A 15271-nucleotide genomic window follows, 5' to 3' on the forward strand; every position below is an offset into this window, starting at 1 on the left:
GAATACTAAAGTGGAAATTATTTTCTTTTTGAAACACAGAACTGTCTGCTGACATCACGAGCACAGTGCTCTCTGCTGACATCTCTGTTCATTTTAGGAACTGTCCAGGGTAAAAGGAAATCCCCATAGCAAACATATGCTGCTCTGGACAGTTCCTAAAATGAACAGAGATGTCAGCAGAGAGCACTGTGCTCGTGATGTCAGCAGACAGTTCTGTGTTTCAAAAAGAAAAGAATTTCCGCTTTAGTATTCAGCAGCCAATAAGTACAGGAAGGATTAAGATTTTTTAATAGAAGTCATTTACAAATCTGTTTAACTTTCTGGCACCAGTTGATTTAAAAAAAAAAAAAGTTTTTCACCGGAGTACCCCTTTAAAGCCTCAGCCTCTGTAGATTGTGAAGCAGCCATATTGGGTTACTACTTCTTAGCTCTCATTCATCACCAACACGCTGTTGATCAGCTATTGGTAGCCTATCCCGAGGACAGGCCATCAATGATCTTTGAATTGCCTGTAGTGCACAAAAGTGACTATGTGTACGCTGCATTGGGAAACTGTATGGTATATATGGACTGGAGGGATGACTATAGTGTGCAATGAAGTTGCATAAAGGAAGTCCAGAATAACGTCGGCCACATGATCACTTCTATACCTTACGTATGGTGCGTTCTTAGAACCTCCAGGAACATGTAAAAAGATGTTTGATTGATATGATCTGCTGTATTTATGAGGTCTACGACTATAATCCTTAAAGGGGTACTCCCGTGGAAAACTTTTTTTTTTTTTTAAAGCAACTGGTGCCAGAAAAATAAACAGATTTGTAAATGACTTCTATTAAAAAATCTTTTTAGGGGCTGTATACTACTGAGGAAATGCTTATCTTTTTAGATTTTTTTGATGTCATGAGCACAGTGCTCACTGCTGACCTCTGCTGTCCATTTTAGAAACTGTCCAGAGCAGCACATGTTTGCTATGGGGATATTCTCCTACTCTGCACAGTTCCTAAAATGGACAGAGATGTCAGCAGAGAGCACTGTGGTCATGACATCAGAGAAATCTAAAAAGATAAGCATTTCCTCTGTAGTATACAGCCCCTATAAAGTACTGAAAGGATTAAGATTTTTTAATAGAAGTCATTTACAAATCTGTTTAACTTTCTGGCACCAATTGATTTAAAAAAAAAGTTTTCCACGGGAGTACCCCTTTAACCTATCACGTCTATAACCCTTAACCTATCACTTCTATAACCCTTAACCTATCACGTCTATAACCCTTAACCTATCACGTCTATAACCCTTAACCTATCACGTCTATAACCCTTAACCTATCACGTCTATAACCCTTAACCTATCACGTCTATAACCCTTAACCTATCACGTCTATAACACTTAACCTATCACGTCTATAACACTTAACCTATCATGTCTATAACCCTTAACCTATCACTTCCATAACCCTTAACCTATCATTTCTATAACCCTTAACGTATCACTTCTATAACCATCGCTATAACCATTGGGTCTGTTGCACCTTCTGAATGCTATTTTGGTAATACATATGGGGTCTTGCTAATTAGATTAAGTAACAAAGCAGGTGATTGATTCTTTATGGGTCTGGCGCCTGGAAGTTTTTGTGGCAGCAGCTGGCACTCTGTACCATGTCGGACTGGACTTTCTCTTGTCCACAAGGAGCAAGCTGTTGCCTCCACAGAACTCTAAGCCCCTTCTGGCTTCTAGCCTGAGAATCTAAGTTATGGAATCTCATGCATGGAAAAACAGCACTGGTATTTGCTTTCTTTTCTTTCATGCTGCTTGAAATGAAATGCAGGAAAGTGACATACCCTGGCAGTGTGTAAGCTAGGCCCAGGACAAGGAGAGCATTATTTGACTGCTGTGACCTAGTGTGAAACAAGCGCTACAAAAAGTCTGGAAAAATATATAAAAATGTAAAGGAAAATAGCAAAATAAATCCCACCAGAATGACATGTATACATGAATGCTGTCAAAGTACATGCATCACATTTAAGCATACCTGTCTTTTCAGGATAAGCTGACGTGTGGGTGTATGAAGCATACTGTTAGTTCTGTATATGTATATGGCAGATCTCAGCTCTCCATCTCTAATTTACAATTCACCCTGTGCTAGTGGGGACACTAACTTCTATAATGTCTCCTATACATGGAACACACACACAGAAGAGGGGATTCTGCTCTTCTATCTCTTAAACATACGCTATAAGGAGCATAGAGGACATTACAGAGCAGTACTGAACAATGTATCTGTGACTCAAGCTCTGGGATGAGCTCGAATACTCTGTAGTCTCTTTTCTGTCTCTCTTTGCTTTTGGATCCTCCGCTCACTGCCTATTCCTCCTCTTCTCTCCATAGACTTTTACAAGCGCTGATTTTTGAGAGTCTCTTAGTCCATCTTTCAAAGTCAAGACAGAATTGAGTCTTTTTTTGTTTTGTATAGTAAATAAAAGTAAAAGGGGTATTACGGGAAAAAACATTTTTTCCCCTATCCAAAGGATAGGGGATAAGATGTTTGATCGCGGGGGGCCCGCTGCTGAGACCCCCCCCCCCCCCCGTTATGAATAACAGGAGAAAAAGACGGCACAAGCAGTAATTTTTCACTTGCTGTTCTGCCTGTCTCTCCCGATGGCCGTCACAATGCTGTGTACTAACAACAGTGTGAAATAAGCCTTAAATATAGTAGTACAGTGATCCCTCAACTTACAATGGCCTCAACATACAATAGTTTCAACATACAATGGTCTTTTCTGGACCATCGTGAGTTGAACCCAGACTCAACATACAGTGATACAGACAGTCCAGATCTGTGAAATGTGTCAATGGCTGGAAGAACCGACCAATCAGAATGGACATTCACTGGTAAAACCCCTGTATTACTGAAGTGTATGCACTGACTGGTGTCTGATAGCGCCCCCTACAGTACAGGGAGGTATTACATGTTCTGTACACTTTACCTGTACCAGGGTTAGCTGCTCCTTTGTCTAGGTGAGGGCGACTCCATAACTTTTTTAGGACACTGTCCTCTACATAGACCAGTGTTTCCCAAGCAGGGAGCCCCCAGCTGTTGCAAAACTACAACTCCCAACATGCCCGGACATCCTTTGGCTGTCCGGGCATGCTGGGAGTTGTTGTTTTGCAACAGCTGGAGGCTCCCTGCTTGGGAAACACTGACATAGACAGTGATTACAGCTCCCAGCAGATCTTTACTACTGGTTTATCTTCTCTGTTGTCAGACCAAGATATTACCTCAAACTAATATGCGACTGTCATCTGTGCTCCCACAATTCACTGTAAACTGGATTAGAAAAACAGCTGATTTCTTCAAAAAACAGCACCACGCCTGTCCACAGGTTGTATGTGGTATTACAGCTCAGTACCATTGAAGTGAATGGAGCCAAGTTGTAATACTACATACAACCTAAGGACAGGGGTGGTGCTGTTTTTCTATTTCTGAATAACTTGCAACAAATCAGCTGTGTGTAACTTGTACCCTAAGGCCCGCATAAAATACATAGTGTGAATCGTCCCTTAGACTAACACGCATGAAGCACAAAAAAAAGGAAAAATTGCTGCCATTTTCAATGGGCTTTTTAGCGTGTATGTGTGTGTGTTTGTGGAGGAGGCCTAAAGGAAGCTATTCAGATAGAAAATGTGTATAAGAGACTGCTGATATAACAATGTAAAGTGTCTTTAAATTATTAGATATGGTATAGAATTATTATGTTGCTTTTGTCATATTTGGTTCTTACTGTATGTTTTATTTGCATTTTTAGCTTCTCCGGTGGGTAACGGATATAGAATACCACAAGTGCAGCCCGTATCCAGCACACAGAGAGACAAAGGACCACCAACCATGTTGCCCATCAACATAGACCCGGAGAGTAAACCTGGGGAATATATTCTCAAAAGCTTATTTGCAAATTTTACGACACAAGCCGAGCGCAAGATTCGGATCATAATGGCCGAACCCCTGGTGAGTAAGATGAAAATATTACAATAAAAGATACAGTGGCCCTCATTTACAAAGACTGGAGTGTCGGTTAGGTTTTTTTTTTCAGTGTACTCGTCTTTTTTTTCCATGTGATTTTCCAATCTGTCGCCCAATTTCCCTTTCTTTCTGTCGCAGGTTTTTTATTCTGTCGCACAAGATGTATTCTGTGCGACAGAAAAAAGTCTCTGCAAATTCTGACTACATTAGTGCTTGTACTACTACCCCCATCATGGAACAGGGTCTGTTCCATGTTGGGGGTAGTAGTAGAGGGGCTGAGGGATTGATCGCACCGGGTCTCACTTCTGAGACCCGATCCGATCAGATGTTATTAAGCAGGGGAGCGGGCGGCAGGTTGTACTGTAAACTTTCCTTTTTTTATTTCCCACCAGAAGCCCTGAATGGCCGGGGCCGAGGAGCCAATCAGGGCTCCTGGCAGGGTTTTAACATAGAAGCGCTGTGGTGGGCAAAGATGTATAGAATCGCTGGGGGGTATATATCTGGCCCCTCCAGCGTTTCTATATATCTTTCCCCCTGCTGCGCTATATCAAACTTAGTGCCCGCTGCGCTTGAATAAATGTACTGCCCCCCCAGCGATTATATATCTATACTGACCCCCGCTGCACATATACTGACCCCCGCTGCCTCCCCCAAGCTGCGCATATTAATCTTCATCTTCTCCCTCCCCTGGCTGCCAATGAATGAAAACTCTATTAGTGGGGGAGCAGAGGGCTGCTGCCCGCTCTCGCTGCTAAGAGTTTGTCATTCATAGCGGGCAGCAGCTGCATATCATGCTGTGGGGGTCAGACATATGGATATATGTCTGACCCTCACATCATACATATACAAATGCCGGCTCACCGCTATGAATGACAAGTAAGCTATTGGCAGCAGCAGCACGAGCCTCCCTGCACTGCTTTACTTGTCATTCATAGCGGTGAGCCGGCATTTGTATATGTATGCTGTGAGGGTCAGACATATATCCATATATCTGACCCCCACAGCAGAGTATGCAGCTGCTGCCCGCTATGAATGATAAACTCTTAGCAGCGAGAGCGGGCAGCAGCCCTCCGCTCCCCCGCTAATAGAGTTTTCATTCATTGGCAGCCAGGGGAGGGAGAAGATGAAGATTAATATGCGCAGCTTGGGGGAGGCAGTATGTATATATAAATATGCGAAGCGGGGTCAGTATATGCGCAGCGGGGGTCAGTATAGATATATAATAGCACTGGGGGGGGGACAGTACATTTATTCAAGCGCAGCGGGCACTAAGTTTGATATAGCGCAGCAGGGGAAAGATATATAGAAACGCTGGAGGGGCCAGATATATACCCCCCAGCGATTCTATACATCTTTGCCCACCACAGCGCTTCTATATTAAAACCCTGCCAGGAGCCCTGATTGGCTCCTCGGTCCCGGCCATTCAGGGCTTCTGGTAGGAAATTTAAAAATGAAAGTTTACTGTACATTGCAGGGGATCGGAACATGCCGCCCGCTCCCCTGCTTAATAACATCTGATCGGATCGGGTCTCAGAAGTGAGACCCGGTGCGATCAATCCCTCAGCCCCTCTACTACTACCCCCAACATGGAACAGACCCTGTTCCATGCTGGGGGTAGCCGGATTCACTCCGTTTTGAGGAATTTACCAACAGCTATGAACAGTCGGCTTTCTGTGAAGCAAAACTCACAGGTTTTCCTGTGAGTTTTCTTCACACTCTGAGGTTTTTTTCTGTTTTTGTCGGGTTCACGCCCCTTTTCGATTAAAACACGCCCATTTTGTAGGTTAAAAAAAAAAATCTCGTGAGTCTTTAAGAAAATGTAGGTTGTGCGCCTAAATTTAAATTGCAGATTTGGTCGCAAGCGGGATGCAACCAAATTTTAGGCGCAATAACCGAGAAAAAGCATTGGTTATCCTTAAGTAAATGAGGGCCAGTATGTACATTGAATTCTCAGTGGAATGTGGAATGAAGTTGGTATAGAAGATTGTGGAAATGACTATATAAAGATTATGTTGGTTCTTTAGGTTATTTTTATATAGGTCGGCTAGGCTGCTGATTTGTTGGGGAAAGTCTGTAACATTTCTGAATTTAATTCCATAGCGGCAAATCCAAACCAAATTGTGTGGATTTTGGTGCATGTTTACTACTGCAGAAATAGATGTGGATTATGGAAATGCGCATAAAAGAAATATCAGTGTATGTAAAATGCACATGTGCGGATCAGCATCCGTGACACTGGGGGAGATTTATCAAAACCTGTCCAGAGGGAAGGTTGCTGAGTTGCCCATAGCAACCAATCAGATCACTTCTTTAATTTTTGAAAAGGCCTCTGCAAAATGAAAGAAGCGATCTGATTGGTTGCTATGAGCAACTTTTCCTCTGAACAGGTTTTGATAAATGTCCCCCACTGTGTATTTATGTTGGATTCTTCTCCCCCATTGAAGTTGATGGGGAAAAAATCCATAATAAATCTGCAGCATTAAAGCATCACTGTCATTTTAAAAACTTTTGGCAGGTTGTTCAGACATGTCAAAAGTTTAGATCACACTGGGTTTAGATCACACTGGGTGAGTGAGACCCTTAGTGGCCAAAAATGTTTACATGACTTAACGAGCACGGGGGGCTTGGTGGGTTGGGGGGCAGTGCTGTACTTCAAAAGCATTGTACAAGATTACAAAACATGGCTGCCTTCTTACAAACAAAAAAAAATTAAAAAATGAAGAAAAAAAAGCAACACATTTCAACTGGTTGAGTGAGGTATATAAGCCTTATCCCATTTGCTTCCATGAATACGAGCTGCATAACCACACACAACCAGAAGCCATGTTTTGGTTTTATTTTTAATCCTGTGCAACCCCATTTAAGGATTTTTTAAAAAAAGTTTTGTAAAGGGTTTCTTATAGAGTTTCTTATGGGATTATCGTGTTGCCCATATCAAAAGGTTTGATTGCACTGGAACTCCCTATACCTGCTGCGATTGCTAGATATAAGTCGGGGAAGTGTGCTGCATTGGCTTGACTCCCCGCCAGATCCGACCTTTTCACTACCTAGACTTCTATAGCAAAAAGGTCAGATCAGGTATGGTTGAAAGCATGTGCTACCGTGAACTTCCATAGCTTATAACTAAGAAAGCTGGTCTCAGGAGTAAGACTCAAGTGCAGTCAAAACTTTTGACATGTCTGGGCAACATTTTGAAAGTTTTTTGTAATGATAGTAATGCTTTAAAGGGGTTATTCAGCATTAGTAAGACAGAGGTGATTTCTAAAATTTCTAAAACTAATTTCTTCCAAAAACAGTACTACCCCTGTCCTCAGGTTGTGTGTGGCATTGCAACTTTGCTGCATTCACTTTAATGGGACTGAGCTGCAAAACTACACACAACATGAGGACAGGAGTGGCGCAGTTTTGGGAAGAAATCAGTTAATTTTTTCGAATCCTGGGACAACTTCTTCAGGGTGGGGTCACACATATCACATCCACAGCGGGTTTCTCGCAGCTGAAATTCCACTTGCAGAATTTTAGCTGTGGGAAATCCGGATGTTCTACATGTAACCCTACCCTTAAAGGGGTACTCCGCCCCTAGACATCTTAGGGGATAAGATGTCTGATCGCAGGGGTCCTGTTGCTGGTGCCCCCCCTGCGATCTCAGCTGTGGCACCCCAGACATGCTGGATGACTAGCGATGCAGGGCGGAGGCTCGTGACGTCATGCCCATGTCCCCTTAACGCAAGTCTATGGGACTCCCATAGACTTGCATTGAGGGGGCGTGGCCGTGATGTCACAAGCCTCCACCACTGTGCCCGACGCTCTAAACAAGCATCAGGTGCAGCAGCGAGATCGCGGGGGTCCCCAGCGGTGGGACCCCCTGTGATCAGACCTTATGATAAGGGATAAGATGTCTTGGGGCGGCGAAACCCTTTAAGCAGAAACTCTGATTTCTCCACTTTTTGTGTGCATTAATGTTATACATGGTCTTGCACAGTCTGCAATGAATTTGTGAGTAGAGAATATACTTTGTTTGATATGTACCATGTGAATGTATTCCTTATATATTGATGAGAACACATGCAGATTACTGGTCTGCCTCCGTCTGTTATCAGATAATTTTTTTTCTGACATTGATAAAACCCATGAGTCAGCGTTCTTCTGTTGTATTTGGTGTCTTGCCCAATCTATTTATACTTGATGGGATCTTTACAACTTCCTGAGCGGCTGTCACCTCCCTCCATATGCACATCTGTTCTGCCATCCAGCGTTATTTGCAGAGCAGTAGCGAATGACATTGCACCAATTGTCAGCACATTGCATGAATCCATGTATATGCCATAAATGATAAATAATGTAAAAAAATATGGGAGCAAAAACATTTGTTATAGGCTATGGTAAAGCTGACACTGAAGATCTGGCAGAATGTCACCAGGCGTGGCTTGTCTGGGGATTGTCTGGTTACCCATAGATTTGGTGCAGTTGTCTGCTATTGTGTTGTCTGTATTTACCAGAGACGAGTTGGAATGAATGAACCATTGTGCTTTTAAGGGGTCTTTCATGTATTTCCACCCAGAGAGCCGGCCTTAAACCTTTAGGTGCCCTATGTGAAGCTTTTTGTTGGCATCCCTATATAGTACAGACTGCCTCTGTGCCCCCCGTATAGTGCAGGCTGCCTCTGTGCCCCATATAGTGCAGGCTGCCTCTGTGCCCCATATAGTGCAGGCTGCCTCTGTGCCCCATATAGTGCAGACTGCCTCTGTGCCCCCCGTATAGTGCAAGCTGCCTCTGTGCCCCATATAGAGCAGGCTGCCTCTGTGCCCCCATATAGAGCAGGCTGCCTCTGTGCCCCCATATAGTGCAGACTGCCTCTGTGCCCCCCGTATAGTGCAAGCTGCCTCTGTGCCCCATATAGAGCAGGCTGCCTCTGTGCCCCCATATAGTACAGACTGCCTCTGTGCCCCCATATAGAGCAGGCTGCCTCTGTGCCCCCATATAGTGCAGGCTGCCTCTGTGCCCCACAAAGTACAGACTGCCTCTGTGCCCCATAAAGTGCAGACTGCCTCTGTGCCCCATGTAGAGCAGGCTGCCTCTGTGCCCCATATAGTGCAGGCTGCCTCTGTGCCCCATAAAGTACAGACTGCCTCTGTGCCCCATGTAGAGCAGGCTGCCTCTGTGCCCCATATAGTGCAGGCTGCCTCTTTGCCTCCATATAGTACAGACTGCCTCTGTGCCCCCATATAGTGCAGGCTGCCTCTTTGCTCCCATATAGTACAGACTGCCTCTGTGCCCCCATATAGTGCAGGCTGCCTCTGTGCCTCCATATAGTACAGACTGCCTCTGTGCCCCCATATAGTGCAGGATGCCTCTGTGCCCCCATCAATTACAGGCTGCCTCTGTGCTCCCATATAGTGCAGGCTGCCTCTGTGCCCCCATAAATTACAGGCTGCCTCTGTGCCCCCATATAGTCCAGGCTGCCTCTGTGCCCCCATAAATTACAGGCTGCATCTGTGCCCCATATAGAGCAGGCTGCTTCTGTGGCCCCATATAGTACAGGCTGCCTCTGTGGCCCCATATAGTGCAGGCTGCCTCTGTGGCCCCATATAGTGCAGGCTGCCTCTGTGTTCCCATCTGGTGCAGGCTGACTCTGTACCCCCCTGTATAGTGCAGGCTGCTTTTGCATTCCCATATAGTACCGGCTGCCTCTGTGCCCCCCCCCCCTTTATAGTGCAGGCTGCCTCTGTGGCCCCCCCCCCATATAGTCCAGGCTGCCTCTGTGCCCCCCATATAGTGCAGGCTGCCTCTGTGCCACCCATATAGTGCAGGCTGCCTCTGTGCCACCCATATAGTGCAGGTTGCCTCTGTGCCACCCATATAGTGCAGGTTGCCTCTGTGCCCCCATATAGTGCAGGCTTGCCTCTGTGCCCCTCCTGTATAGTGCAGGCTTGCCTCTGTGCCCCTCCTGTATAGTGCAGGCTGCCTCTGTGCCCCCCCCCCCCCTGTATAGTGCAGGCTGCCTCTGTGCCCCCATATAGTGCAGGCTGCCTCTGTGCCTCCATATAGGACAGGCTGCCTCTGTGCCCCCCGTATAGTGCAGGCTGCCTCTGTGCCCCCCGTATAGTGCAGGCTGCCTCTGTGCCACCCATATAGTGCAGGTTGCCTCTGTGCCCCCATATAGTGCAGGCTGCCTCTGTGCCCCCATATAGTACAGGCTGTCTCTGTGCCCCCCGTATAGTGCAGGCTGCCTCTGTGCCCCCATATAGTGCAGGCTGCCTCTGTGCCCCCATATAGTGCAGGCTGCTTCTGTACCCCCATATAGTGCTGGCTGTCTCTGTGCCCCCATATAGTGCCGGCTGCCTCTGTGCCCCCCATATAGTGCAGGCTGCCTCTGTGCCCCCATATAGTGCAGGCTGCCTCTGTGCCCCCATATAGTGCAGGCTGCTTCTGTACCCCCATATAGTGCTGGCTGTCTCTGTGCCCCCATATAGTGCCGGCTGCCTCTGTGCCCCCATATAGTGCAGGCTGCCTCTGTGTAATAAAAAAATAAAAACTGCTCACTTAACAGCAGTTCCTTCCGGTGCTCCGCAGGCACATACCACACACATCTAGTGAAAGACTTGATCCATGCAGACTATAGTGGAGACCAACAATATGGTGGATTCACCCAATTTACATGCTCTTTAAAGGAAACGTTTTCATCACTTTCATTTTCTCTGAACCAGGAGTCATCGGGGTGTTCCCCGGTGGCTTTTGCCCACCCTGCCGGCCTTGATTGATAAATCCCTCCATTAACAGCCTTTATATAACTGATCATAACAACTGGTGGCATTGCTGACACCAAGACAAATGTGCCCTGGATCTCTTGATCCCACACCAGCACTGAACAATCATTTTTTATCTATATTCTCCTCCTGACCCAGTGTTTAAGGTATCTTCACAGACCACCAACACCCCTGGTCATAACCTTCATGGTACCAGTAAAATGGTGTAAACCTAAAGTAGAAGGAAAGTTCAGGGGTTGATTGTTGTGACCCATGGTGTATGGCGGGACCATGGGGTGGAAGTGGAGGGGCACGATGTTGTTAACCCCTAATGTTCGTGATGCCAGAGTGGTTTTTGGGTACCGGAACCACACGAACGGTATCTCCGCTATTCCAATGGCTAGGTAGTGAAAGGAGAGTTCACAACCAGTTATGGTTTAACGGAGGCTTTACTGAGTTTAGATAGATGGTATTATCTTCACAGCTAGGCCAGAATCTCAGTGAGGTGGCCAGGAACACAGAAGGACCTCACAGCTTGCTGGGACCAATCAGACTTGTAATTGACTTTAGATAATTATCTTGAGACTTGACTTTAGACTGGACTTGACTATGGGTAGTGATAGCAGATATAGACTTTTGACTTACTGGAATGACTGTAGCTTTGCTGCCTTCCAGGTGCTGGTCACTAGCACTGAGATCTCTGATGTTTGCTGGTCTCAGTAGCAAGAGAATAGAAAAATAATTGTAATGGCCACCCCATTATATAGAGGGGGGATGAGCCAAAGCCCATTGGTCAAGCTGCGGGTCATATATTAAGCTGGTGCCCTCTGAGTAATATCATGTGATAACATAACATGTGACATCTCACAGGTCCTTTAGACAACCTCTCACAGCATCTCACAGGTCCTTTATACTAACTATACATTAGGACACTGACTACAATCCCATTATAATAAATGACATTACAGGAACAGCAGGGGAGACACTGCAGGAGAGCCCCAGGTCACTGAGGGACTCAACCTGACAGGGCCTAAGGGTAGTGCAGGGCCATGTCCTGTACTGGGACATTACAGGATGTTCACAGTCAAATCCAAGAAATGGTAGGGATCATGACAAGTGCTTGTCCCAATGCAGCTTTGACAGCGGACACGGAACGTTTTATAGATTGTATGTTCATTTTGTATAACCCTATTGTGTGATGGTTACTCCAACAAAAATGTTGTGCTGAGGGGGCAGATATGCCATGAATGTAGCCAGTGCAGTTGCTATGGGGCCCCTGGTTGGACCCACATGGTCATGGAGAGACCTGGCACCCCAACAGGAGGCCAACTTTGATCTATATACACCACTTATCATGCTTCAAGCTGTATTATGTCCTTATGTTCACTTCCAATGGAATCCAGTACAAGACAAAGAAAGTTCAAACCTTTCTATCTTCTGCATCATATTGAAGAAGCTGAATCTGTCTCCGACCTGACATGTGACCTAAGCGTGTTCTCAAGGCTGAACGCCTGTGCCATCATTCTGTAGTGTGTGAGCTAGAATACACTAGTCTATACTGGTTATGTAGAACCCTGGACAGGATGGATTGTGCTATTGATCGCTACCTGGGATATGTGAACTCAGAATACTCAGCAAAAAACCTCTGGGATTGGTGATATGTCAATAAGTGACATCATCCAATTGTATATATTGGGCCGTTATTAATGTATACAGGGTTCCATTGCTCTTTAAGACCTTATACCTAACAGATCCTCATTCGTCACCTAATGATCTTGTCATTTTTTTGGACTTTTTCTGTCTAACTTCATACATCATTTATGTGGATATGGAGGATTTTACAAATGATGCCTTGGCTGCAGAGAACAATTACTATACTATATATAGGAACATAGCATTTCATAAGCTTCTCTGAAATCCTTGGTAAATGAATGGTGTGCTATTCTGAGAGTTCTGCTCCCTGCAGATAACTCATTTTGCACATATTCAAAAGGTTTTGTTAAAGAAAGTGCTTAATATTGTTAAAGTGGTACCATCAACTTCCCAAAGCAAGTCTGATGTGTCTACCATAACCTGTAGGCGTCTTATAACTATGGGATATGTGACAAAACCTCTAGATTAGCAGCCTCTAGATTAGCAGTGTCGGCCTTGTCAAAACTTGTAAAGAAATTCAGGAGGCACTCACCACGGGAATATGTGCAAAATTGATTTTCTTTATTGCATCGTGCAAAGACAACAATAAAATCGGACCAGTGTGGACGCTACACACCAGAGGCCTGCCTTCAGTGTGTAGCGTCCACACTGGTCCGATTTTATCATTGTCTCTGCATGATGCAATATGGAAAATCCATTTTGCACATATTCCCGTGGTGAGTGCCTCCTGAATTTCCATACAAGTTTGATCTGCATGAACTTTTCCTGTTGGGATTGAGCACCCTGTTTGGGATTTGTCTGGATATACCTTGTCCCATGCTCCCAGCTAATGTGCTATTGTGGACTGTTTAAAGGAAAGAAGTGGAGGTGTAGCTGTGCCGGCCATTCACCTCTCCTACTAGAGTGTCGGCCTTGTGTTTTGGTACCTCTGCAATACCTTCCTTACCACACACCCCATGATCCCCTGAGATCTCCAGAATAGGGCCAGACTCTACCCGCTAAACGCTTCAGCCCCCACCTTCTGAGATGTACCCTTCTTCGCAGTGATGGTCCACCCAGCCAGTCACCGTCTGAGCCAGGACATTGCTTTGGCCGGTGATTGACGAAGCGGCCCGTCACTGCCAAGAAGAATACTTCTCGAAAGGTTGTACTTGAGCTCTCAGCGAGAAGAATCTGGCCCCATTCTGGAGATTGCAGGGGGATGGGGATACCCCCTTTAACTGGATAACCCCCTTTAACATCTCTCTTTCCAGCAACCTACTTCACCTGCCCCTAGTAAAAAGCAGCCCTTAATACACCTAAAAGTTCTAAAACAGACAATTTATTATGTATAATAATACAGAAAACCTCTAAATCAGACACTTATTCCCTATCCTGTGAATAGGAGATACATTTTAAAGATTAATGCCCCCTTTAAGAAAATCTAGTCCCAGCGGAGTGGAGGGGCGATATTTGCCTTATCTGCCTAGGGCAACAAAATAACTAATCCCAGCCCTGCATATTGAAATCCACAGGATATGTCTTAAATCAAATCTGGGATTTATCAAGAAGTTTCTCTAGATGTTAATATAGATTCCTGCAAGGGTCAGTGAAAGTCAGCAATGTATGCGACACTGTAATTCATCCCTCAGAGAGTCACCAAAATAATTCATTCTGTCCTGAAGTCACCTCTCCCTGCTCAGGATAGTTGGAGGTCAGTGGAGATTAACCTCTCAGCTGCTGGTCTTCTTAACATGTTGTCTTCAGAGCAAAATAAATAGGAAATCTAGAACATTGTAGCAGAAAAAGAGCAAAGGATCGGCTGGTATTTTCTGTCTATAGAATAATCATATTTTTTGTTATTGGGTTAGACCTTTATATAACAGGCTCAGTAAATGCCATAAAGATCTAATAGGTGCAGGTCCTAACTCTGGGACCTGCACGTTTCTCAAGAAAGAGTTTTCACCTACTTCTGAAAGCCCACATGCCCCTTTAAAAATGTATAAATAAAAAAATGAAAAATAAATATATGTATATATATATATATATATATATATATATATATATATATATATATAAATGTGTGTGTATGTATGTATTGTAAGGATTCCTCCTTGGGAATAGCTCTGGGATCATCCTGGACACCGCCACGGACACGTTTCCTCTCAATAAACCAGCAGACAACAGTTCATAATGCAAGTCTGGCACCTTGCCAGCTTTATTTAGACAGGTTGCAGGAATAAACAAACATAAAGCAGGAACCGTCTGGTCACTAACTATACAGATCAGCATGCCCTGACTACTAATTGTTGAGCTACCCTCAGCCAGTTAAACATGTGCCTCCGGCAACCTGCTACTCACAGTTCACACCACTCCTTGGGCCACTCACAGCTCGGGCTGTGTGTTCCTCAGCAGGACCAGTGTCTCTCCCTTACAGCCAGCTTGCTGTTTCCTAGGGAGAGCCCAGATTACACTGAATCTCTTCCTTATAAACACCTACCCTCTCTCCTGCCTCATTAATACACAATTTCCTTGCCACATTGTCACAATATATATATATGCATCTATGTGCTTTTTATGAGATCTAGACAAATGTGTCACCTTTTAAGGGTTTGAATATTTTCTCAATGCATTGTACATGTTCCTGATAGAGAGTTGACTTCTACAAAAGATAGGATGGCCAATTTTTCATTGTGTTTTCCTATAAATCACAGGGGGTTGGTTCATAATTGGATGTCCTGCAGTCCATAAAAGCTTTATTAGTTGTAAATCCTCCTGTATTCCCAAGTATTAATGGCAGCTGTTCTTTGATATGCTGTGATAAGTTTCTTTTATCCACCAGAGACTGGATGGTATCTACTTTTTTCAAGCTGTC

At 44.8% G+C, this 15271-nt stretch overlaps 1 protein-coding gene across 7 annotated transcripts in view; it reads left to right on the forward strand.

Annotated features, from left to right (window-relative positions):
- FRY (FRY microtubule binding protein) overlaps positions 1–15271 on the forward strand; it is a 526666-nt gene that overhangs the window by 301769 nt on the left and 209626 nt on the right. For 5 of the 7 annotated variants that reach the window (XM_056561877.1, XM_056561879.1, XM_056561875.1 and 2 more), the window contains one exon: positions 3804–4003. In XM_056561877.1, coding sequence (XP_056417852.1) covers positions 3884–4003 — 120 coding nt within the window. In that variant the 5' untranslated portion in view covers positions 3804–3883. Of the gene's footprint in view, positions 1–3801; positions 4004–15271 lie in introns of all 7 variants that reach the window. The other 2 variants (XM_056561876.1, XM_056561878.1) reach the window with 1 other exon arrangement.

This window comes from Hyla sarda, chromosome 2 (genome assembly GCF_029499605.1).
Source record: "Hyla sarda isolate aHylSar1 chromosome 2, aHylSar1.hap1, whole genome shotgun sequence".
Lineage (NCBI taxonomy): Eukaryota > Metazoa > Chordata > Amphibia > Anura > Hylidae > Hyla > Hyla sarda.